This window comes from Physeter macrocephalus, chromosome 13 (genome assembly GCF_002837175.3).
Source record: "Physeter macrocephalus isolate SW-GA chromosome 13, ASM283717v5, whole genome shotgun sequence".
NCBI lineage: Eukaryota > Metazoa > Chordata > Mammalia > Artiodactyla > Physeteridae > Physeter > Physeter macrocephalus.
This window is the reverse complement of record NC_041226.1, coordinates 671,491-699,160: the sequence shown is the minus strand read 5'-3', so window position 1 is coordinate 699,160 and position 27,670 is coordinate 671,491. Positions and strand designations below refer to the sequence as shown.

Here is a 27,670-nt window from a genome sequence, read left to right as displayed (position 1 = left end):
TGCTAATATTTAATTATCACTCCTTAATCCATATTACATATAATCTGTTGAATGTATGAAATAGTTAATACAAAATTTTTCAAAGCAGCAATGGAGGGAGAAAAAAACCTTTATCATTTTAAAACTCTGACACACATCATACAACACAATTAGAATTTGTGAAAAGAAAGAAAACACGCATATTTAAGACCCTAACTAGCAGGTGAATGAATTATTTAAAAACATAAAACCCAGCAACAATACCCTTAGTGTTTCCAAAAAACTGAAGTCCATTAAAGTTAATTATCCTTTCAAAACAAATGAAATGTTATCCTATTATCTTACTATGAAATGGAAAAACATCTAAGGAAGACATAAAAGTTCAAGATCTACGGTTTGCTTTAAGATAAAGAAAAAATGCTGCTTTTCTATGTGTCACCTTTGTACTTCTGTGCAGTCACAGAGTGATGAGGCTGCCCTACAGGCTTACCTTAGATGCATTCCACGAAGTAAGAGTCTAAATGGTTTCTTTAAAATATACAAAGTACATACACAAATGTTCTTATCAAATGATGGGCAATACAAGTTTCAATTAAATGAAAAAAGTGGTTAAAACATTTTCAATTAACATTTCAGTTTACCCAACATCAAAAAGGAAGAAAGTTAAACATCTGACAAACAGCAAAGACACTGTCCTCCTCTCCCATAATTAATCCTTAGTCCTTAATTTCTATTTTGAGAAGAACCAACAAGTGGAAAGCAATGTTTACCACCCTCAGGACGTATCAGTGGCCACAATCCCAACTTCCAAAAGAAAAGTTTAATCTTGAATGTGGTTAATTACCTAAGCTCAGGCAAGGTGTAACTATTAGCAAAAACAACATTCCCCTGGCTGAATTCAAACTACCTCAATTTAAGGTAGTTAAGAGACTGCATTTTCAGTTTAAATCAATTAACTAGAGCACAGTGCCTGCAACACAGTAGAACTGTTGGATGAATGAACTCATTCTACCCTGAAATTTCATACACATCAGGTAAACCACTTAACTCATGCTGAACCCCCAACTACTCCACCTTACTGGTCAACCAGCTTACATCTGAACACATCCAGCAGTCCTATCCTAAGACTATCCGTACTCCAGCTCTGACAACTATGTCAGAGAGCTCTTCTTTACACTGACCGAAACGAAAAATGTCTCCCTGGAGCTGATCTTGAATGAAACGAAGGCCGACCAGGACAAGTCCAATCTCCAGTCCCACGGCAAATTTCTAATACGTGAAGAAAACTTGCATGCTTGTCACTTCCGGGGTAAGTGTACCTACATCCTCCATCCTCTTAACATAAAACAGAACCCGTAAATCAGATGCTACTCAAACCATCTGCTAAGAAACAACTGCACGGCAGGCACTGAGCTCCATGACACTATGTGAAAATGAATCAAGAAAAACCTCATTCAAAATGGGGCCAGGAAGCGGGGCGGCTAACTCCAGACCATCAGGAGGAGAGCTGCCTGCTTGCCCAGCAACCCAGCAGCAACCCAGCGGTGAGCAGCCCCACCCGGGACACTCTCCCTCCTCCAGCTACCCCGGGCTCAAATCTCGCCCAGCTCCCCCCTTTCCTCCCCTCCTTCAGGCTCCAGACTTGCCTGTGGTGCCGCCTCCTCGGCTACTCCGAATAAACTCGATTTTGCTGGCTAGACCACTTACCCTTTTGTTTTAAAGGTTGATAGCTAAAATTTACTTTCCTTCCGAGTCTGTATCATAAATAACAATTAAGAAGTCAATTTTGAGCATCTGTGCTAAGTAGAGAGCTGGTGAAGCTACCTCTGCTCTAACTCCAGAATCTCTACCCTCCAATTTGACCCTCAACAAAGCATGTAAAAATCAGCACATTGAATAAAGATGAAGTATATTACACTGCTTATTTTCTTTGTGTATTTTATCGGAAGCATTAGGCAAAGTAAATAACAAACCTGGAATTTAGCCACACAATTGGAATTGCAAAAGTTATACAGTTTTCCATCAGGCATTGTGGCTTGATACTGAGGTAAAGAGTTTCGCTTACAAAAATGGCAAATAATTCCCAAACCTAGGAGAGAAAAAGTACATATCTGATTTTTTATAAAATAATCAAAGTTTTTTTAAAAAAAAATCTTAATTGACCTCTGAGAATAGTTTAATGAAATTTTATGTAAATATTATTTTATTAATTTCTGAGATTTGCACCTTAAAAAAAATACTGTCATAAAAGAAGACTCTGATACTATCTCTAAAACATACACAGATACCTGAAACAATCTCAGTTTTAGATAATGTTTGGATGGAAAAACAATTTTAGTTAGGAACACAGACATGGACAGAACTTCACCAATAATTTTAAAAATAAATGATCAAAACCATTAAAGTTCGCACTAAGAAAGTTTAGTGTGATAATAAAAATAAACCAATTATGCAGTTAAAAGTGAGCATAAAGTCAGAGGAGAAAGAGTAGTTAAGAAATTATTAATGTTACTAAAGTTTTTTAACTTTCCAAATACCTGAGACTTACTTTGTGATTTTGCATATTTTGTCTTGTGACTGTTCATGCAAGCAGTTGAACAATAAGGCTCCATATACCCATTAGGACCTATACACTGAGTCATATCAAAAAACCTGCACTGTGTTCGGCAGCCAGTACAAGTGGTCAGTTTTCCATATTTCTAAAATTTGAAACATAAAAAGAAAATTAAAAATTTAACTACAACAAAATATTGTACTTTTCATTATACTTTTTCTCTCTGCAAAACAATTCTGTTCATCTGTAATCAGGCTTAGTGGGTCAGAAGTCTTCATCTGATGCAAAGTGTTAACTGCAATGCAGCTATATTAGGGTCGAAAAAAACTATGATCTAAGCTAAGTCTCCTTCAAAAATAGTGGTTTTCCCTATTAATTCAATAGAATCCTTACATGTAAGTAAGTAGAAACTGAAGATGTAAGAAAGGCACGGTGTTTTCTGTTCACAATGATGACACACCTCCTTGTCATGCAACAGAAGAAATTAAATGAACCTACAAAATGTAAGTCCTAATAATCAAACAACTACCCTCCTTCAGAGCTGAGCTGCTATTGTCCCAAGCACTCTGACACTTCTCTTAAAACTGATTTAACACCTTTCTACTACATTTAAAACCTCGTTTAACCAAAATAAAATATAAAAACTTTAACATTTAATTTAAAAAAACTTCATTCAAAATGATTTTTGGTTATTAAAGTTAATAATTAGTCAATAGGTAATAATAAAGTCAATCGTGTCAAAGGTGAATATTCCCAACCCTGATGTAATCCAGAGAATGAGGTAAGAAGGCCAAAGGAGGTGCAGCTTGGAAATTACTAGACAAAAGCAGTATCACTGAAATATGGACAGTCTTACAAAAATACAATTCAGAGGAACTGGTGTGTTTGTATTTAAAAATTAACTTGATGGTCACAATTAGAAATCAAACAAAAGTAAAAGCAAGCCTTTAAGTGCAACTTGTATTTGATTTCTTTTCTGAACTGTAACAGAACTGTCATAATCAGTTAAATCAAATATCACATGTCACGATGCAAAGTAATCGTACAGTCAGTCCTCCGCATTCGCAGACGCAAGGTCATTTTATAGAAGGGACTTGAGCATCCGTCTTTCCACATGATGTTTAGATTACTTCACGCATCTTCGCACCCAACACCACCTAGTACAATATGATGACATAAGAAGTGCTCAACGTTCCATGGATGGATGAATAACAGATGTCAGGGAAGATGACAATCAGGCCAAAAATAACAAAAAAATGAGTAAACTGCATGGGTAAATTTCACAAATGCCACAGGATTTGAGAAAATAAAATAAGAAATTGAAGGTAAAAACATTAGCCAAAAACAACTTAACATCAACACCAAAAAAAGAAAAAAGAAAAAACCTTCTCAGCATACAATTAATATAAAAGTCATGAGAAAACACAGCTATTTCCATGCCAGGAATGCGTGTTCTATTCCTAGTGGTTCCTTATTTACTTAAACAACACCCAAAGGAAGTCGTAAGTTTTACTTTTCAACGTGGAAACCAACTCATTCTTCAAGCTCTGATACGCTCAAAAGAAAAGAAAAGAAAAGAAAAACCAAAAAGAAAAACTTATCAATCGCAAAAGGATACTAACACGGAAAAAATAAGAATAACTGCAAACCTATTAAGTCTGATTATGACTCTCCCCATGTTCAGGACAGTGGAGGAGAAGACTGCTGTTTTGTTTGGAAGGACAACACGTTTTCCTGGGGCCTAATATAATCATTTAGATTTTATTTCTATAGGAAGAAGTATCAAGGAAAACCCATCAATAAAACAAAGAAAAATAAAAGAATGTTTAGCATCTGGCACCACAGTACAAATGAGGAACACTAAAAATATCAGGACACCTGCCACTGTATCACAGAGTTACAGAGAGAAAAATAAAGCAGCTCCCAGCAGGTGGATGTGACACCTCCACAGAGCAGCATCTATGAAGAATTCTTTTACGGATATAAATGAGGTCCAATCATCCATTCTAATCTCGCACTAGATTTTTTAACTTACTAGAAATATCCTTCAAGTTGACAATGATTTTACTGCCAGAATGGTTAAGTAATTAGTAAGTTTTAAGACACACCCATAAAAAGTAGAGCAGTCGACCTGGGTCAAGTAAGCAAGAAGCTAAGCAACTGGTCCCCACTGAGAAATAGCTTTGTATGAAACTGAGAAAAACAGAATCATTAACACGGAAAACACTTTAACAGCCACTTTCACAGTTGCCGCTACTTCAACAACAAAAAGGCCCATCTGACGGGAGAGTGTTAGCAAAAAAGATATATGCTGTCATGCCACGTTTTCTCTGCTTCCTATGTAAACAACGTAATCATATTTAAATTTCATGCACCCTATAAATATGCATTGAGTGATTTAAAGAACAAAATAAAGTGAAACAAATTCACAATTATTATATTCCCCATTCAGGCACGGGGGAAATAAATTATAAATTCAGTAAAAAAAAGTATGAGGTAGATGTGATCAAAACAACACTGGTGAGGTAAAACGAAAAAATAATGGGGAGTTTGCGGCAAATTGGCTCATTTTCAGTCTAGTCATTGAAAAAAGGTGCCTTACATTTTCATGTTAACCAGCTCCACATGAATATCAAAATGAACCATCACATGATTCTAAAACTTCTCCCTAATTTTTCCTTTTAGATGAAAGTAAAACATTTCATTTACTACATTTTTAACCAAGCAAGTGGACGGCAAGGGTAGGTGCTCAAGAGATAAAGCCCTGATGGACTTGTTACTGCAAATCTAATCTAGGAAATGCGCACAAGTGTGGCTACACAGAACTGACTTCCTGGCCACATCCAGATACAACTGAAAACTAACTTAGGTCCATGACATCGCATGGAAAAATTATTATCTTTATATTCATTAACATCTAACCGAAATGTAGCTTTCTTTTCATTCTGATTAGAGGTAATAAACCACATTAGTTTTAGCAGAACCTGCTAAAACAAAAATCCCCAACTTTTTATCTTATACTGGCAGGTGGCTCAATATATCTTTGACGTCCAACATTACTTCAAAAAACATTACAGTTAATAACCACTATACCTTATTACTTAATGCAGTAATACAGTGTATATATATCACATTTCAAAATTTTTTTTAATATTTTGATAACTATATTTGGAATAATTGGTTCTAGCTGTAATCATAGATATTTTATTTTATGCATTTAACAGCCTGCTGAGAAACCGTCTAACCATGTTACCAAAGGAGTCCAAAGCATAAAAATAGTGAAGAACCCTGTGGAGAGGGGGATAGTGATAAAACTTCAACAATGACATGATATTATACTAATTTTTATACTAAGTGAAGATTAAGAGATAAATTCAAGTAAACCTTATACTTCCTTTTATTCACTCAAGTTGACTCTCAGTCAACTGTGTAACTCATTATATAGAAATTTTATATAGAAAGGACAGATAGGAAAATAGTAGGCAAAGATGTTAAAAGAGCTACTATGATAAATACGCTGATACACTCAAGAAATCCATGGAGGAAAAATATGAACACAACGAGGCCAGGAATAGAGGACATAAAAAAGACCCAGATGGAACGTCTACAGATGACAAATAAAGTCCAAGACAAAAAATACACCACATGGAACTAAGAGTTGATTAGAAAAGATTAGTAAAACTAAAGACACATTACAAAGTCTCTAAAATGAAGCCAGAAGGAAAACAAGACTTTAAAAACCTCAATAAATAATAGAGCCACCGTGACCATGGGACAGGAGTAGGAAATCTAATACACCTGGAATTAGGGTCTCAGAAGAACAGAGGGAGAAACTGAAAAAAACTTGCTTTTAAATAATGGCTTATGATCCTGGATTGGATGCTATACAATTTTTTCCCCCAATTTGCTATAACAGACATTAATGAACAAAATTTGAATAAGGTCTATAGGTTAATCAGTGGTATTATATCAATATAAAATTCCTTATTTTGATCACTGTACTACAATTATAATTATTCTTAATTGTATACATTTATTATTCAAGTCCTAATTTATTCATGTGGCTTAAAGGGAGTATAGATTTGGAAACATTTTTTGAAAGAAAGGATTTCCCCCCACCCTCTTTCAGGTAGGCACAAGAGAAGGACTCTTATATCCTATATTTAAATGCCCACTGGGGGTTTCCCTAGTGGTATAGTGGTTAAGAATTGCCTGCCAATGCAGGGGACACAGGTTCGATCCCTGGTCCGGGAAGATCCCACATGCTGCGGAGCAACTAAGCCTGTGCACCACAACTACTGAGGCCTGTGCTCTAGAGCCCATGAGCCACAACTACTGAGCCCGCGTGCCACAACTACTGAAGCCCGCACACCATAGAGCCCACACTCTGCAATGAAGAGAAGCCACCACAATGAGAAGCCCGTGCACCACAACGAAGAGTAGCCCCCCTTCGCCACAACTAGAGAAAGCCCGTGCACAGCAACAAAGACCCAACACAGCCAGAAGTAAATAAATATACAAATAAATTTATTTTTTTTAAATGCCCACTGAGGTCAAGGATTGTGCATTAAAAATCTATATCTTAAAATAATTTTTAATAACATAAATACCTAAAATCAAATGAGTGCATCACAAGAAAACACATAAAATTTAGTGAAATGAGAAAGTTCGTCGGTCTTGAGATAAAGTAAGAAAATAATCATCATCTGACATATTTAAAGTTCATAAATGTTAATACACTTCAAAATGTACACAATTTTTCAGACACACAATAAAGGCAGTAGCAGAGCATGTCATGTCGAGGCCTTAACCCCAGCCACACTCCTGCTTACCTCAGGCTGCATTAAGAAAGAGTCCTGCATGTGATCGCGAACCTCCTTCAGAAAGCTTGGATGGCTACCTACCTAAAAAAAGATTTTAAAAGGCTTTATAAAAAGATATAAAGAAAGGCTGCTAGTTCGAAAGGTCAACAAGCAATCTGTAAAAGTTGATTCTTAATTACCTATTTTGTGACTTACAACCTCATTCCAACTTTTAAAAATGCCTATCTGTCCTACAGTGCCACTGACCAGCTTACAAAATAATTATTATATATCATAACTTTATAATTATCCTATAAAAATAACAGTAACTAGATAAAGAATTAAAAACAGACCCTTAGATTTGACTCACCTCTAAGTAGACCTTGCAAAAAAAATCACATATTTCTCTTAGATGACAATGTATTCTAAATGTATTCAGTAAAATCTATTAATAATACATAAAACGGTATCTTGGCAGTTCCCTGGCACTCCAGTGGTTAGGACTCGGAGCTTTCACTGACGTGGCCCTGGGTTCAACCCCTGATCAGGGAACTAAGATCCCACAAGCCTTGCAGTGCGGCCAAAACAAACAAACAAACAAAAAAACCAAACAAACAAAAACAAAAGAAAACTGATTTGGAAATTACAGTTACAATTTTCATTATCTGTAAATGGGTTGGTTTGGAAACTCTTTTTAAAGCACATATAACAGCTTCCAGCACATAGAAATTTATATCCTTACTCTTTGCAGAAAGCATACTGCTTTCCTTAAAAGTCAAAATACTATGCAAGAAAATGGAAAATAGTCTCCTAGAGTAATGGAAATAAAAACAAAAATAAACAAATGGGATTAACTTAAAAGCTTTTGCACAGCAAAGGAAACCATAAACAACACAAAAAGACAACCTACAGAATGGGAGAAAATATTTGGAAATGATGCAACTGACAAAGGATTAATCTCCAAAATATACAAACAGCTCATGCAGATCAATATGAAAAAAAAAAAAAGTCAAAAATGGGCAGAAGATCTAAATAGATATTTCTCCAAAGAAGACATATAGATGGCTAAGAGGCACATGAAAAGATGCTCAACATCACTGATCATTAGAGAAATGCAAATCAAAACTACAATGAGGTGTCACCTCTGGCCAGTCAGCATGGCCATCACCAAGAAACCTACAAACAGTAAATGCTGGAGAGGGTGTAGAGAAAAGGGAACCTTCCTACACTGTGGGTGGGAATGTATTTGGTGCAGCCATTATGGAGAACAGTATGGAGGTTCCTTAAAAAACTAAAAATAGAGCTACCATATGATCCAGCAATCCCACTCCTGGGCATCTATCTGGAGGAAACCATAATTTGAAAAGATACATGCACCCCAACGTTCACTGATGCACTATTTACAATAGCCAAAACATGGAAGTAACCTGAATGTCCATTGACAGAGGAATGGATAAAGAAGAAGATGTCGTATATATACAATGGAATATTACTCAGCCATAAAAAAGAATGGAATAATGCCATGTGCAGCAACGTGGATGGACCTAGACAATCATACTAAGTGAAGTCAGACAGAAAGACAAATATCATATAATATCCCTTATATGTGGGATCTAAAAAAAAAAAATGATACAAATGAACTTATTTACAAAACAGAAATAGACTCACAGATATAGAACAAACTCATGGTTACCAAAGGGGAAAACGGGGGGAGGGGGGCAGGGATAAATTAGAAGCTTGAGATTAAAATATGCACACACCACTGTATGTAAAGTAGATAACCAACAAAGACCCACCGTACAGCACAGGGAACTACACTCAACAGCTTGTAATAATCTACAGTGGAAGAGAATATAAGAATATATAGATTTATGTGTACGTATAACCGAGTTACTTTGCTGTACACGTGCAACTAACACAACACTGTCAATCAACTATATTTCAATAAAAATTAAATATTTTTTAAATAAAAAAATTTTTTTAAGAAAATTGAAAATACTGAAAGCCAAGTGTTAAGCACTAGACAGTCCCCACTGCCAGGATCTAGATGATTAATCACCTGTATCTTTATACTCCAGACACTAACTGGGCTTCGGGGACAGGGATAAACAACAAAAGCGGCCAACTTAGGTGTCAGAGACAAAAGGCTGGGGGTGGAGGAGTGCGGGAGCAGGGACCAAAAAATCACTGTACAGTTTTAGTTCCCAGGCTTCAGAAAAAGAAGACATTCACTAGAGCATCACTGCAGTGCTCTTCAAACATGTCTGATTATCTCCCTTTATCAGTAACAACATACACACAGATTCCCTCTTATTTACTTAAAATTATGAACATATAGTATGAGAAATATAAAAACTATGACAACTAAAAAAAAAAGATGAAACACTACTTTGAAATAAGCTTTATTTACTGATATTATGAAGAATACTTTCTGTATCCTCTGGAGGAGAATCATCCTGGTGCCAGTGGGGCTGCAGGGAGCGCAGTAGCAGGCCCTTCTGGAGCCCAGAGGGGAGGGAGCCAGAGCCACAGAAGGAGACAGTCAGAAGATGCTCACACTGAAAGCACAGATACCCTAGGATTATGCGCCAAAGATTTTAAAGCAGCCATGATAAAAATGCTTCAACAAGGAAAAAAAACACAACAATTAAAAAATAGAAATTCTCATCAAAGAAATAGAAGGTCCAAATGGAAACTGCAGGACTGAAAACAGGGGCAAAAGTCCTATGCAGAAAAATTCCAAGTAACTATATACTCCACCTTCAAGGAGAATGACTTTCTTCCAAACATTAAACAAGGAATGGGGGGGGGGGGGGGGGCTTTCCAGTGGAGAATCCTGACACCACTTGAGCGAGGTGACCTACATCAACGTCAACAGTCGTAAGTCATGTTGAGACATGCACCCTTGTTATGTGATGAAAACTGCAAAAGTGCAAAAGGCCAACACCTCCGTCTAGAGATGAAAGCAGAGGGGTCTCTTGCAATACACTTGACTCCTAAAAACTGTCAAGCTCGTCAAAAACAAGAAAAGTCTGAGAAAATGTCACAGCCAAGAGGAGCCTAAGGTGACACAACTGCTGAATATTATGTGGCATCCTGGATGGGATCCTGGAACAGGAAATGGACGTTGTTCAGATTTTCTTAATTTTTACATAAACTATGGACTTTCCATGCTAATAATATTTCAATATGAGCTCACTAATTGTAACAAATTATCATACCAATTTAAGGTGTGAATACAGAGGGAAACGGTGCGGGGAGGGGCTATACCATGAGAACTCTGTATTATCTGATCAATGTTTCTGTAATACTGAAACTGTTCTAAACAAAATTAAGTATTAGTAAAATAAATAAATAACCACCACCAAAAAAACCCCAATGGATGGGACCAAGAGCAGAATGGAAAAGACAGAGGACAGGACCATGGAAGGGGAAAAGAGAAATTATCCAATCTGAGTATCAGAAATAACACAGCCTTGGAGGTAAAAATAAAGAAGCATAGAGCCTCAGGGACCTGCAGGACTGTAACTATAGTAATATAATAACTACATTATTAGAGTCCCGGAGGGAGAGGAAAAAGAGGGCAGGGCTGAACGAGTACTCAAAAAATCTGAAAACACTGCAAATTAGGAAAAAGACTAATTTCAGGGAGAAGAAGTTGAAAGAACCCTAGAATGGATAAACCACAAGAATCCCCATAATATACCACAAATTTCTAAAAAAATTTTACCATCAAACAAAATAAATTTTAAGTCAAAAAACTAATACAAGAAACAAAACAAAACCATACTGGAAAAAGGGTAAATTCATCAAGAAGATATAACAATTATAAACTTTTTCACCAAATATCAGAGACCCAAAATATATTAAGCAAACATTGACACAAGTGAAGGGAAAAACAGGCAATTCTACAGTAACAGCTGTAGGACTCAATACATACACCCATTTCAATAATGGACAGACCAGCCACACGGGATTTTGGCACTTATGTACAGGATCTGAATAACACTACAAGCCACTATGTTCTCCCCAAGTGCACATGAAACATTCTCCAGGAAAGACCATATGTTAGGCTACAAAAAAGTCCCAATAAATGTATAAAGGTTGAAATCGCAGAGTATCTTTTCCAATCATAACAGAATGAAATAAAAAATGAATAACAAAAACAAAACTAGAAAATTTACAAATACAGGTATATAAAAACTACATACTCTTAACCAATGGGTCAAAGAAGAAATCACAAGGGAAATTTTTCAATACTTAACAGATGAGTCAAGGCAAAACCAAAATATACCAAAAGTGACAGGATGCAGTGCAAACAGTGCTCAGAGGAAAAATTATAATTGCAAATACCTATTTTTGAAAAGAAGATCTAAATCGATAACATAACTTACACCTTAAAGAAACAGAAAGAGAGAAAGTTAAACCCAAGCCAGAAGAAGAAAGGAAATAATTGAGTGCAGAGAAATAAATAGTATGAAAATATTATCACTGAAACAAAAAGCTGGCCAATGAAGAGATCAAAAAAGTCAACAAACCTTTAGTTAGATTAAGAAAAAACACACAAAGAACAAAACAGAGAAACGAAAGTAGGGACAATACTACAAATATTCCCTAAGAAAGGACTATGAGAAAATGCTATGAATAATTATACACCAACAACTGGATAACCTAGATGAAACAGAAATCCCTTAAAAAATGCAATCCAGGGGCTTCCCTGGTGGCACAGTGGTTGGGGGTCTGCCTGCCAAATGCAGGTGGCTCGGGTTCGAGCCCTGGTCTGGGAGGATCCCACATACCACAGAGCAGCTGGGCCCATGTGCCACAGCTACTGAAGCCCATGCGCCTGGAGCCCGTGCTCCGCAGTGGGAGAGGCCACTGCAGTGAGAAGCCTGCGCCGCAACGGGGACCCAACGCAGCCAAAGGTAAAAAAATAAATTAAATGAATAAATAAATACCTGGAGTGGTTTCTGTTTTAAAAAAAAAAGGCAAAACACCAAAACTGACTCAGGAAGAAACAGAAAATATCAACAGACCTGTAAGAAGTAAAGAGACTGAATCAGTCATCAAAAGCGTTGCAGCAAAGTAAAGCCAGGATCAAATGACTTCACTGGGACATTCCGCCAAACAGTCAAAGAGGAGCTAACACAGATTCTTCTCAAACTCTCCCCAAGTCAGAACAGGGTGGACACCTCCCACTCCTATTCCATTAGGCCACCATTGCCCTGAATCCAAAGACAGACAGACATTACAGACAAATATCTCTTACAAATATACATACAAAAATCTAAAGGAAGATATCAGTAAGGCAAATTCAGCAGCATATTAAAAGTATTACACACCATAACCAAGTGGGGTTTATCCCAGTAATGCAAATGTAAAATAATCAATGTAATATACCACATGAATAGAATGAAGGTAAAAACCACATGATAATCTCAAATGCTGAAGAAGAAGTTTAACAAAATTCAACACCCTTTTATGAAAAAAGACAATCAACAAACTAGGAATAGAAAACCATCTCAACATAACAAATGCCATATATCAACAACCCATAGCTAACAGCATACTCAAAGGAGAAAGACACAAATCTTTCCCTCTAAGGTCAGGAACAAGAAAAGGATGCCTACTTTTGCCACTTCTGTTCAACATGATAGTGAAAGTTCTAGCCAGAACAAGTTAGAAAAAGAAATAAAAGACATCCAAATTGGAAAGGAAGAAGTAAAACTATCACTACTGGAGATGAACTGACGCTATATAAAGAAAACCCAGGGAATTCCTTGGTGGCACAGTGGTTAAGAATCCGCCTGCCAATGCAGGGGACATGGGGTCGAGCCCTGGTCCGGGAAGATCCCACATGCCGCAGAGCAACTAAGCCTGTGCGCCACAACTACTGAGCCTGCGTCTAGAGCCCACGAGCCACGACTACTGAGCCCACATGCCATAACTACTGAAGCCCACGCACCTAGAGCCTGAGCTCTGCAACAAGAGAAGCCACTGCAATGAGAAGCCTGCGCACCACAATGAAGAGTAGCCCCTGCTCGCCACAACTAGAGAAAGTCCACGTGCAGCAACGAAGACCCAACGCAGCCAAAAATAAAAATAAATAAATTTATAAAAAAAGGAAAAAAAAGAAAACCCCAAGGGATCAACAATAAAGCTACTAGATCTAATAAAGACCTAAGTAAATGAGAAAACATCCCATGTTCATACATAGGAAGCTTTGACATTGCAGAAATGTCAGTACTACCCAAAGCGATCTACAGAATCAATGCAATCACTATCAAAATTCTAAAAGTCTTTTCTGCAGAAATGGAAAAGTCATACAGAACTAGAATGGGGTTAGAGTATCCAAACAGAAGAACAAAGTTGGAAGACTCATTTCCTGATTTCAAAACTTCCTACAAAGATGTTTATCAGAAATAAAGCTACTCATCTATGGCCAATTAATATTTGACAAATATCACAAGTCCAATTAACAGGGACTTCCCTGGCGGCCCAGTGGTTAAGACTCCAAGCCTCCACTGCAGAGGGCGCGGGTTCGATTCCTGGTCGGGGAACTAAGATCCCACATGACACAGCCAAAAAACTAAATAAATAAATGAAAAAGTTAAAAAATTAAAATCAACAACAAAAAAACCCACACAAGTCCAATAACAGATGGTGCTGGGACAACTGGATTTCCACACACAAGAGAATGAAGTTGGATGCCTGCCTCACATCATCAACAAAACTAATTCAAAATGGACCAAAGACCTAAATATGAGTTAAAACCATAAAACTCTTAGAAGAAAGCATAGGGATAAACCACCTTGACCTTTGATTTGGTAACAAATTCTTAGATATGGCACCAAAAACACAATCAACAAAAGAAAAGGAGGTAAATTGGCCTTCATTAAAATTAAAGTTTTCTGCAAATGACATTATCAAGAAAGTAAAATGAGGGACTCCCCTGGTGGTCCAGAGGTTAAAACTCTGTGCTCCCAATGCAGGGGGCCTGGGTTTGATCCCTGGTCAGGGAACTAGATGCCGCATGCCGCAACTAAGAGCCCACATGCCGCAACTAAAGACCTGACACAGCCAAATAAACATTTTTTAAAAATTATATATGACTTCTATAAATACTCCTCCAAGGAAGACATACAAATGGCCAAAAAGCACATGAAAACATACTCAACATCATTAGTCATTAGGGAAATGCAAGTCAAAACCACAAAGATATACCACTCCACTCCTACTGTGATGTCTATAATAAAAAAAAAATTTTTTTAATGGAAAATAACAAGGGTTGGCAAAGATGGACAGCAAATGGAACTCTCATGTATTGCTGGTAGGAATTTAAACTGATACAGTTGTTGTGGAAAAGTTTAACCATTCTTCAAAAAGCTAAACATAGAATTACCCTGTGACCCAACAATTCCACTCCTAGGTATACACCCACAAGAACTGAAAAACAGACCTCAAACTGATACTTATATGCTAATGTTCATTGCAGTATGATTCACAATAGTCAAAAGATGGAAACAACCCAAATGTCCATCATCAAATAAATGAATAAGCAAAATGTATATACATACAATGAATATTATTCAGCCATAAAAAATGCTACAACATGGCTGAAACTCAAAACATTATGTTAAGTCAATCAACCAGACAAAATGGACAGACACTGTATGACTCCACTTACATGAAATACCCAGAATCAGCAAATTCACAGACAGAAAGTAGATCAGAGGTGACCAGGGTCAGGGGGGAGGGGGAAGATGAGGAGTTACTGGCTTCACTGTCACAGAGTCTCTGTTTGGGTCACGAAAAAGTTCTGGAAATAGAGGTGATGACTGCACAAATTATGACTGTAATTAATGCCACTCAATTGTAGAGTTAAAAATGTTTAAAATTAGAAATATTATATTATATACACTTACCACAATTTTTTTTTTTAACATGAGTAGTTTTCATCCTTTTTACTGCTTTGGAATGGTTTAAATAACATTAAGGTTACCTAGTTCAAATCTGATGGAATTTCCCTGTGAAACCATCTGAGCCTATTTCTTTTTGTGGGGTAGTTCTTTGATAACTATCTCTATTTCTACTATGGAAATTTCTCTGCCTTATTCTATCTGCTCTGGAGTCAATTTAGGGAAATTATATTTTGATAGAAAATTACTCACTTGATCTAGGTTTTCAACATTTCTATATAGGGCTGTACAAAGTAGTCCCTTGTTGATTTTCTTCAATTTTCTCTGTTTTGATGGGTAAGTCCAACTTGTCATTTCTTATCTTTGTGAATCTGTGCATTTTTAAACCTCTGTTCCTGATTGACAATCGGTTTGTCTAGTTTTTCAAAGACTTGATTTCCTATAGAAGCAGCATTTTGAATTATTTTAGTACTATTTTTATAACCTAGTTCATTAATTTCTACTTTTATCTTTTTTTCTTGTCTTTTGCTTTAATTTATTTTCTTTTTACAACTTTGAGTTTAATAGTTAATTCAGGGCTTCCCTGGTGGCGCAGTGGTTGAGAATCTGCCTGCCAATGCAGGGGACACGGGTTCGAGCCCTGGTCTGGGAAGATCCCACATGCCGCGGGGCAGCTGGGCCCGTGAGCCACAATTACTGAGCCTGCGCGTCCGGAGCCTGTGCTCCGCAACAAGAGAGGCCACGATAGTGAGAGGCCTGCGCACCGCGATGAAGAGTGGCCCCCACTTGCCACAGCTAGAGAAAGCCCTCGCACAGAAACGAACACCCAACACAGCCATAAATAAATGAATAAATAAAAATTAAAAAAAAAAAAAAAAAAAAATAGTTAATTCATTTATGTTCATTTTTACTCATTTAAGCATATAAGGATATGAATTTTCCTCTGAGCATTTTTATAAAGCAAATATAACACTGATAGCTTAAAGCCTGCACCAAAAAAAAGGAAATTCAAGACCAATCTCACTTATGAATACCAATGGAAAAGTACTAAATATTAACAATTAGAAATAAAATTTAAAAACAGGGCTTCCCTGGTGGCGCAGTGGTTGAGAGTCCGCCTGCGGATGCAGGGGACGCGGGTTCGTGCCCCGGTCCAGGAGATCCCACATGCAGCGGAGCGGCTGGGCTCGTGAGCCATGGCCGCTGAGCCTGCGAGTCCGGAGCCTGTGCTCCGCAACGGGAGAGACCACAACAGTGAGAGGCCCGCGTACCGCACAAAAAAAAAATAAATAAATAAAACAAAATACAATAATGATCTGGTATGGTTTATTCTAATAATGCAAGAATGTTTAGATGAATTAGGAAATCCATTAAAATAATTCACATATTAACAGATTTAAAGGGGTGGGGAGGGACATCCCTGGTGGTCTACTGGTAAAGAATCCACCTTCCAATGCAGGGACACGAGTTCTATCCCTGGTGGGGGGAACTAAGATCCCACATGCCGTGGGGCAACGAAGCCCCCGCGCCACAACTACTGAGCTCGCATTCCTCAACGAGAGAGCCCACGTGCTGCAAACTACAGAGCCCACGCGCTCTGGAACCCGCACGGCACAACTAGAGAGAGAAAAACCTGCACGCCACAACTAGAGAAGCCTGCACGCTGCAACGAAATATCCCTCATGCCTCAACGAAGATCCCACATGCCGCAACTAAGACCTGATGCAGCTAAAAAAGTTAATAAATAAAGGTGTGCAGGGGGAATCATACAATCACTGCCATAGACACTGAAAAGACCTTCAAAACTCGATTCTCATTTCTGATAAAACATTTAATGAAACAAATCCATGGATACTTCTTTAATATGATAAAATATATTTACCAACCCTGAAGTTGGCATCTAATTTAATGAGGAAACACCAAAGGCATTACCACTGGGAAAAGAAAAAGGTACTTATTATTTCCACTCATTAAAAATTGTAGGGGGCTTCCCTGGGGGTTCAGTGGTTAAGAATCCGCCTGCCAGTGCAGGGTACACGGGTTTGAGCCCTGGTCCGGGAAGATCCCACATGCCGCGGAGCAACTAAGCCCATGAGCCACAACTACTGAAGCCCGCGTGCCTAGAGCCTGTGCTCTACAACAAGAGAAGCCCCGGCTCGCCGCATCTAGAGAAAGCCCGCAAGCAGCAGCAAAGACCGAACACAGCCAAAAGTAAATAAATAAAATTTTTAAAAAATTGTAGGAAATACCAACAGGCAAGACGTGATGAAAAACGGCATGGGCCGGGCGGGGGGCCAGGGGGTGATTTAAGCAACTGCCCAGGACACAGAGGATGAGTGCTGGGCCACGACTTTAACCCAGGGCAGCTAGCTCTTACCAAACCTAGGTATCAGAAAATAACTAATGCAATGACATCACCAACATCAAACACCACACTGAGTTCTGGAGATTATAATTAGTCTGATCCTTTCAATCACCACAAAACCTTCCTTATGTTAACAAATCTGAACTACACCAGCGCAATGCAAATCCCATGAAAGTAGCAACTGTCTACTGTACTTCCCATCAGACTACTATTTCAAGCAATTAGCACAGTACCTGCAACATAACAGTTGCTAAATAATTGTTTCACAAACAAATTACAGATGCATTTTGGTCATTAAAAGTTTGACTTAATGGTGGAAAGACTGAGACAAACCAAAGCCCAAACAGAAAAATGGGTATAAGAGGTAAACAAACAGTTCACAGAAAAGGAAAGACAATAAGCTCTGAAATATGAAAAGCTGCTCATCAGCATTCCTAATAAAAGAAATACAAATTTTTCTAAACACACTGTTTTCACCAAACAGAATAAAGTGCTAAAAGTCCCTGTTGGAGAGGCTACGGAGAAACAAGCACTTCCACATACACTGCTGAAAGGAATGCAAACTGGTCCAACTCTAACAGAGGGAATTTAACAGTATCTAACAAACTAACATGTGTATGTACCTCTGGCTGAGCAATCTTGCTTGTAAGAATCTACCCTGAAACCACATCTCCACAGAGTCAAGCATATACAGGCAGACCTCGTTGTAGTGCCTTTTTTACAGATTGGAGGTCTGTGGCAACCCTGCATCGAGCAACTTCATCAGCGCCGTTTTCCCAACAGCATCTGCTCACCTCGTGTCTCTGTATCACATTTTGGTAATTCTTGCAACATTTCAGACTTTTTCATTATTACTCTATTTGTTATGGTGATCTCTTGGTATAATCAGTGATCTTGGAATGCTACTGCTATGATTCACTGAGGCTCAGATGATGGTTAATATTTTTTTTAATTAAGGTTAAGGTGTGTACATTTTTTTAGACACAGTGCTATTGCACACTTAATAGTAAACATAACTTATGTGCACTGAGAAACCAAAAAATTCACATGACTCGCTCTACTGCGACATTTGCTCTACTGCACTGGTCTGGAACTGAACCCGCAAGACCTCTGGGCTGTGCCTGCACAGGTTACTCATCATCTGTCATCTGCAGCAGCAAAACACTGGAAATAACCCAAACACCACCAACAGCAAAGTGATCGAATAAACAACAGTCAGCCCAGTGCTGTCTTGTACATGGTTAACCACTAGCTCTCGGGAGGTGAAAGCAAGCACCATATTTATTGCAGCATCTACCATGAGACTCTCCCCACCGTGGCTAATTTCAGGCCACCAACATAAAACTAAACATGAAATTGGGACGAGATATACAGAAGCACACCATTATGTATAATATTTCCATCTCACAAATAATGTAAATAACCTCAAGAGCACAGGTAATACTGAAATGTAATAAAATAATTAGGAAGTGGTACATTTTAAGTATTTATTTTCTTTGTCTTCAATATTGTCTCTCCCCCCACCTCATAAATGAGTATCTTGAAGCCCTAACCGCAACAAGACTATATGTGGGATAGGGCCTTTAAGGGGGGGCGGTTAGGGTTGAATGAAGCCCTACAGGTAAGGTCCAAGAAGACGGACCAGGACACTCTCTCCTTCTGAGCACAAAGGAAAGACCACGTGAGGACACAGCAAGAAGGAGGTTACCTACAAGTCTGGAGGAGTGGCCTCACCAGAAACCACCCCAGAAAGGCACCTTGATCTTAGATTTTAAGCCTCCAGAACTGTGAGAAGATAAATTCTTGGTTGTCTGAGCCCTTCAGTATTTTGTTACAGCAGCCCTAGCAGACTAATACAAAGACTAATTTATCTGTAAGTTTCTATAACTTAATTTTTAATAATGGGTGTTTTTAACAACTGGCTCACAGAATTCCTGAAAATTTAACTCAGCCATAAAAGGAATAAGGAAGAATAAGGAATATACTGACAGGGAATGATTCCAAGATACAAATGGAGGGTACAGTACAGTACATAGAGTATGCTGCCTTTTGTACAGATAAAAGAGAAACTAAGAATACATTATTTCCTTAATTTTTCAGAAAGAAAACAAAATAGTAAGAATTAAAAACTGATATGTTGGGCTCCCCTGGTGGTGCAGTGGTTGGGGGTCCGCCTGCCGATGCAGGGGACATGGGTTCGTGCCCCGGTCCAGGAGGGTCCCACATACCGCGGAGCGGCTGGGCCCGTGAGCCATGGCCACAGGGCCTGCGCGTCCGGAGCCTGTGCTCCACAGCAGGAGGGGCCACAGCAGTGAGAGGCCCGCATAGCGCAAAAAAAAAACAAAAAAAAACCCTGCTATGTATAAAGGATAAGTAGGAACCAAGAGAAGAAAGAAATGGGAGCTAGACTGCTCTGACTTTTGAAACCACAGGTATGTATTGAAAAATAAACTAAGTCAAAGACCTTAAATTTTAAATTAACAATCCAATGGAAATAAAATAATCATTCCTAAGCTAAGCATCAACAATTTGAAAAACCGTATTTACGACCCCTCTCCACCACCCAAAAAAGGCATCACTCTGGTAAGCATTTACCTTTCTATGTAAAATCACAAACTTATTTCCAATAACCTACATGTATTTCAGTATTCACTTGAGACTGGTTATCTCTAAGATGTTAAGACAATAACGGAATTAAATGAGACTCCAAGATAAATCTGGTTAATCAATGCTGTTAGAGTGAAACTATTACAGCAATTCAAAGGCACACTCAAAACAGCGGTTGATTCTGACCAGCTCAAGAATTACCTGCTTGTATTCACTGACACAACTCTGGCAGCAAAACCTCTTCTGCTGGCCTTCAATGACCAGCACATTGTTCCCAGCACCTCTGCTGGGCAGGTACTCCCCACACTGCTCGCAGCAATTCATCACTAGACCGTTGGCCATTCTGTATCTGTTAAAGCAGTGGTCACTGCACAGCTTATGCGTCATATTCTTAAAGCTAACTTCATGGCGAATCTAAAAGAAAAACAAGCAAAATTTTAAAAAACAAATTAATGTATGACATGTAGCTAAGTAACAAGGTGCTCCAATAGAAAGAAAATGCCTCCGTTTTTCTGTGTAAGGCTTGTTCAGGGAAAAGGCAAGACAAAGTACACTTCATTCTTCTTTAAACTTTTTTTATACACACATATATACGGTGCAAGGCAGGGAGGACCACCAGGGTCATCGTACAAACTTCTCTAGAGGCATCTAAAAGTGACAGCAAACAACCCAGTTTGGGCAGTGTTAGTATAAAACTTCCAAACAGATTGGAAATCTTCAGACAAATGCAAAAGGAAATTGTTTAAAATATAAGTACATTGCTGTACAACAGGGAGGAGAGGACTAACATTATAAATAATTCAAATGAAGTGTGTATCCACAGATTTCTTATTTCATCAAATGCAAAAACCCTAATATATTTTTCACAAAGTCCTCAAAAACAACCCCTCCGGGCTTCCCTGGTGGCGCAGTGGTTGAGAATCCGCCTGTCGATGCAGGGGACACGGGTTCGTGCCCCGGTCCGGGAGGATCCCACATGCTGCGGACGGCTGGGCCCGTGAGCCATGGCCGCTGAGCCTGCGCTCTGCAGCTGGAGAGGCCACAACAGTGAGAGGCCCGCGTACCGCAAAAAACAAACAAACAAACAAAAAAAACAACCCCTCCGCTTGTTCCACTTCTTAAGCAAGATTGCTTGCTGTCTCTATGTGCAGTCGGCCTATTTAAACACTATGGTTTGTTCTGTGAGCGCTCCCAACCTCAGGAAAAAAGTCAGTCGATGTTACATTTCAATTTTTTTGTAAATCATTCTCCCTATGGGAGAATGGGATTACATAATGGGATATTTATAAGATAGGTTTTATATACCCTCTCTTTTAAGGAAATACATACTGATGAAAGATTATGTCAAAACAGTTAAAAGTCAAAAATATTCCCATTAGTTAGAACTAACTGATAAAGCACAAAAATACAAACCTCTGTTAGTTTACCACAAATTGTACATCTTGATTTATTCAGAGCTCCTTTAGTAGGATTCTGTTTGTCTTCATAAAGAGACAGACAAGATGTACTACAGAATTCCTGGAAGGATTCGCTCGAATCCACTTGAGCAACAATGGTTCCTTTCATTGTAGTTATATCTCTGAAACAAAAGAGGGGCAGCAAAGTCAAACTCCACTTTAATCAGAGAGTAATAACTGACATTTTTAATTTCCACAGACTGAAACCCATTTTTAGATTCATTAACTCACTTTTACTATTTAAAAACTCTTGGCAATAAAATATGAACACAGAAGATTGAGAAGCAATACTATTAAACCCTAGCCACTACTCAATTTATCTTCAAGCTCCTTAACAAGGCTTTCAGATATTGGAACCACTTAAAAAAAAAAAGCTGTTGTTATTTACATGGAGTTTAATGTCAAGGCCTAATTTACTGAGGTAAAAATTTATAATACCTATTCAATTTCCCTCTCGTGGGTAAGTAGAAAGCATGAGGTACCTAGGTCACAGGAATATGGAGAGGATAAGTGAACTTAAATACATACCATAACCCAAAATAACCCCACCTACCATTCTATACAGCTTTCAACTACAATTAGAAATGTTCGGAATGACAATACTGATGACCTTTGAAGTTTTCCTTTAATTCTGAAGTTCCAGGTCTTATATTGCTGTATGCAAGTCTACTACTGTAAAGCAACCAAAAAACCGTATAACAATTGTTCCAATATTTGAATTTACTAAACCTATACAGAGCACTCAGCCTTTTCCAGTTCTAAGATCTAAAAATATCTTTACAAACTTGGGCTGCTTCAAGAGATGGTACAGAAAATCCACCTGTTTAACCTTGCACACAACATACCATATTCAGCTCATTTTTAACTATTGAGACCAGACCTAAAAAACGGCAGGAGAGGATCCTGTCACTCCAAGGTTGTCAAAAAAAATGGTACCTGAAGTCTTGAAGGAGTATTAAAATGACTTAACGTTCAAGACAAACATAAATAATGCATATAATATCCAAAGATTTGCCAATTTTTAATAATCTTAACATGAAGATAGTCCAAATTTTGACCTATTTTAATACAAAACTAGTCATACATAAATTGCTTAACAATTTTGTCTGGCTAGAACTAAATTCTTCTAATTAATAATGTAAATAAGCATGTATGTATTTTTACGAATTCAAGAAGTCCAATGGAGATTACAGATAAAATTAATTAGAAGGGCCTAGTATCTAAATCAACCCCAAAGCCTATCCAAATAGGAAGGCTTTTAATCCTAAGCCACCTCAGCTTGATAGAGAACACTCCAAAGCCATTACAAATTTGAGTTTGGCTTTAATATTCAAACAAGCTTACAAATTTGCAAAACAATTCACCTCTAAAACAATTTTTCTCAAATTTTATACCACCAATATTCAACCATAAGGAAATATGCTGGAAGGTAAACCTTACTTTTTACACATAACACAAAGTTTCTTTGGAGCAGGCTTGTGAGAGAAGGAAGAGAGGCAGGTGGTAGAACAGAAGAGGTGAGCTGATCCTTTTCGCTGATAAGCTGTCTGTCCCTTCTGTAAAGGCTTTTTGCAGTTTGCACAAGTGACTTTAACTGGTTTAGTGGGTTGCTGTTGGGCAGAAGGCTGGAAGATCTGTTTAGGAAGCGAGGCCACTGGTGATAAAGAATCCACCCCTGGCTGTTTCTGATTTCGGGGAAATGATGCTGACTGGGAGATCCAAGAATCTAAAAAAAACAAAACAAAACAAAAACACATACACTGAAATTTATATCAAAGACACAGTTTTAACTTCCCATTCTGTCCAAGTTTCAGACATCGATAAGGCACAGTATAGCAGAGCGGTCAAGGGCACAAACTTTGGAGTCAGAATTGATGGCTGACATTCAGGCTCCATTACCTACTAGACTGGGAAGTTACTAACCCTGTGCCTAACTCTTCTCTAAACTGGAAATGGTAACTTTAAATGAGATAGTACATGGTTTATAAACCACAGTGACTGGCACACATGCAGCACTAAAAAATATTGGCCATTAGTTACTAAACAGGAAGAATTTACAAAATATTACTTTAAGCAAGGAACACATACATCCACAAAAATATATAATAAAATCTTTACCAACCAGAACCTTTGACAAATACAATATAGCTCGGATAAAGTTTACAAATGACTATATTCAAAACATCTTTCTAGGGATGTCCCTGATGGTCCAGCGGTTAAGACTCCATGCTTCCAATGCAAGGGGTTCAGGTTCGATCTCTGGTCGGAAAACTAAGATCTCCACATGCCACGTGGTGCAGACAAAAAATTAAAAAAACAAAAAAAAAACAAAAAAAACTTTCTAAGAATAGCTTTTCCACGTACATGTTTCATTCCATGGCTTCTAAGTATACCACATAATATCAAAGAAATTAGAGTGTTACACAGAAGTGGTGATGTTAAGCCAACGTCTAGTGACCAATGCGACATCTCGTTGCTCTACCGCTGCCAGCAGCACAGCTTCAACGGCACAGCATTAAGGCCTGGGGAACCGAACGCCAGGGTGCTGAGTTCTCCCTCCTCTCTTTCTTAGTAAGCTTCTTTGGGACTTAGCAGGACGTCTCCAGCTCACCATACTACTTACTGTTACACAGACTCGCACTACAATACCGATACACCATAATGTTTTTTCATTTTGAAACTTTTCATGCTACCACTTCTATTATAATTTCTACTACTTTGGTCTCGTAATATTTTTCCTTTCTAGTTTCTTCTGAAATTTGTATTTCCATACAAAAAAGATGCCCTTCCATATGAGAAACAATGTATAAATATATCCAGAGTATGAGGAAATTTCTTTACTACCAAAACCTTGAAGAGGGTAATTTCCTGGTTCTGACCCAGTCCATCAACCTAATGGTTTCAAGGGGCTACATATACTGCTATTCAAATTTTACTTTACTCCACAACCCCTCCAAATAAATATATGTTTTATACACAGTGTAAACAGAGTGCCTTCTGGAATCCTGTTATCCTGCTATCATCAGGGTAACTGACCTGTTTTAATAAAGAGGTAAAAATACTAAGGAACATGAAGAAAGCAAATCACTGAAACAACTGGCAATTCCATATTATGAAGGGCCTTCAATCAAAAATTATATTTGAGGATGGTCCCTGGTGGCGCAGTGGTTAAAAATCTGCCTGCCAACGCAGGGGACACAGGTTCGATCCCTGGTCCAGGAAGATCCCACATGCCACGGAGCAACTAAGCCCGTGCACCACAACTACTGAGCCTGCACGCTAGAGCCTGCGAGCCACAACTACTGAGCCCGCATGCCATAACTACTGAAGCCCGTGTGCCTAGAGCCTGTGCTCTGCAACAAGAGAAGCCACCGCAACGAGAAGTCCGCTCACCGCGATGAAGAGTAGCCCGTGCTCGCTGCAAGTAGAGAAAAGCCCCTGTGCAGCAACGAAGACCCAATGCAGCCAAAAATAAATAATTTAATTTTAATATATATATATATATTTGAATACATGTTAGAAGTAATAGCTTTTGCAACATAAATAGTGGCTCCTTAGGATTTTCAACCCTGCAGGCCTGTCATTTGAATATATACGTAAAGGAACCTAGTTAGGGACTTCCCTGGTGGTCCAGTGGGTAGGACTCCCTGCTCCCCATACAGGGGGCCTGGGTTTGATCCCTGGTCGGGGAACTAGATCCCACATGCGTGCCACAGCTAAGAGTCCGCATGCCGCAACTAAATATACCGCGTGCCGCAACTAACATCCAGCAGAGCCAGAAAAAATAAATAAATAAATAAATAAATAAATATATTTTTTATAAAAAAGGAACCTAGTTAAACCTAAAGGCATCTATCTATTAACTTGATTTTGAAAAATGGCAATTTTTCTTAATTTCGCGCTAGGCCCTGTATAAATAATGCAATGGCTCCTTTTATCTATGCTTCAGTTCTTACATTCCCCTACTTTCAAATTTTCACCTCCTCCAACATCAAAATACTTTTAGGAATGGAAGAGACTTAATCATTCTCTATTTTATACTATGGACATCAAGGGATAGAGGTTAATTTGCCCAAGTCACCATTAGTCTGAGAGCCAGTATAAACAGCCAAGATGTTATAATTCTCTATGACAAACAAAGACAGCACAAACACACAAGAGCTAATCCATAAACTCAGGAGCAAGAGGTGTATCTGTCTGGTTTTCTGACGTGTACTTGACATTCCCTGTGTTAAGAGTTTGTGTGAACAGGAACACAATTCTTATAATAAATGTGCTTTGACCAAGCAACAGTCCTCAGGTACTATGTATCCCAAGATACATGGATAAGAATATTCTTAAGAGCTATTTAAATAGTAAAAACTGGAGGTGAACTAAATAGAGAATTAACAAAATCAAACACATACTCTTGATATGGTCAAAAGTTCAAGATTATTGTCAGGTATTTAAAGGAGCAGGAAAAAGGGTAAGTTTGCAAAGCTATACCTATACTGCTATCTCAGGTTAGAATTAAATGTACCATTCTCAACAGTAAGACTGAACGTTATGCTCTTTTTCATACGCTTATGTTTTTAATATATATATAAGAAAGACAAAATAGCTATTTTGAAACTAATTTGACTATTATCACGTCTTAAACTTTTATGTGAGCTAGAAGGAAAGACCCTCTAATACACAGCTAATAGCAGTATAAATTGGTAAAAACTTTCCAGAAGGCCGTATGATGATATATTTCCACAACTTAAAAATGTTCATACGATGTCACATACACACATATGCATACAATGACCTACCAACAGATATATATAAATACATACAGGGGGAAAGGATCTTGGAAGACATTAGGAATTTTCAAAACTGAGTAATAAGAAACATATTTCTTTCAAAATCACTATAAAGCAGAAAATGTCTACAACCAAAAATCTTTGGAGGGATGGGAGTAGTGATAGTCTTTGGCCCAGTAACTTCACTTCTAGGAATATACTCTAAGAAGTAATCAGAAATTAAAAAAAAAAAAAAGTTCATCATAGACTGACAAGAGCAAAAAAGGGAAACAATGTAAAAACCAAATATGGGAATGGTATAACCAAATCCACTGTGCAGTCGTTAAAACTTCTATGTATAAATAATTTTAATGGTATGAGAAAATACAGAGTAATAGTAAATGGGAGGAAACAGGAAGCAAAATTATGAAGAACTGCACTTGCACCAAGTTAAGAAACACAAAGGAAGAACACAAGGACAACCACTCAAAGCATTAACAACAGTGGTAACCTTTCTTCATCATTTTTTAATTATGGATTTTCCAAACATTCTTCAATAATTAGACATTACTCTCATAACCAGAAGAATAGTAAGTATGAAAGGAAAACAACTAGCATTTCACAGAACATTCTACATGGCCTAGGTTTCAGTCATTCCTTATTATTCTCCACAATCCTAGGTTGATAAAGTTGCTACTAAGCCTCAAACAATGAAGCCTGAGAAGGACGGAGAGAAGGTACGTGAGAGACAGGCAGGCCATACAGAGGCCTGGGGCGGACACAGACACAGACACGGTCAGGAAAAGCCACAGAGCTCTTCTCACAGCTTCTACAGAGCAAAGCTGCCTGCAGAAAATGTTTTCAAGTAGTCAAAAAATCTACCAATCTTTAAATATAAGAAAAAATAACAAAGTGCTAATAAGTAAAAATTATAATCAGACAGGCAGTCAAAATTAAACACAGGGAAAGTACAAACAAATCTAAATACAATTATACAACATATTGCTCCTTACATGTGCTATTTATCTTTTTGTTCTCTTTTTACACATTAAAACAATACTATTAAAAATACACTAGCTGGGCTTCCCTGGTGGCGCAGTGGTTGAGAATCCGCCTGGTGATGCAGGGAACACGGGTTCGTGCCCCGGTCCGGGAAGATCCCACATGCCGCGGAGCGGCTGGGCCCGTGAGCCATGGCCGCTGAGCCTGCGCGTCCGAAGCCTG

The 27,670-nt window shown here is 38.1% G+C and overlaps 1 protein-coding gene across 3 annotated transcripts in view; it reads right to left on the bottom strand.

Annotated features, from left to right (window-relative positions):
- Nucleotides 1-27,670, bottom strand: part of ZMYM2 (zinc finger MYM-type containing 2) — a 95,400-nt gene that overhangs the window by 34,365 nt on the left and 33,365 nt on the right. For 2 of the 3 annotated variants that reach the window (XM_055089582.1, XM_028497819.2), the window contains exons 4-9: nucleotides 23,124-23,409; nucleotides 21,640-21,805; nucleotides 20,428-20,640; nucleotides 7,366-7,437; nucleotides 2,528-2,678; nucleotides 1,953-2,068 (exon numbers count right to left, since the gene is read on the bottom strand). In XM_055089582.1, the coding sequence (XP_054945557.1) occupies nucleotides 1,953-2,068; nucleotides 2,528-2,678; nucleotides 7,366-7,437; nucleotides 20,428-20,640; nucleotides 21,640-21,805; nucleotides 23,124-23,409 (1,004 nt within the window). The remainder of the gene's footprint in view (nucleotides 1-1,952; nucleotides 2,069-2,527; nucleotides 2,679-7,365; nucleotides 7,438-20,427; nucleotides 20,641-21,639; nucleotides 21,806-23,123; nucleotides 23,410-27,670) is intronic. The other variant, XM_028497818.2, reaches the window with a different exon arrangement.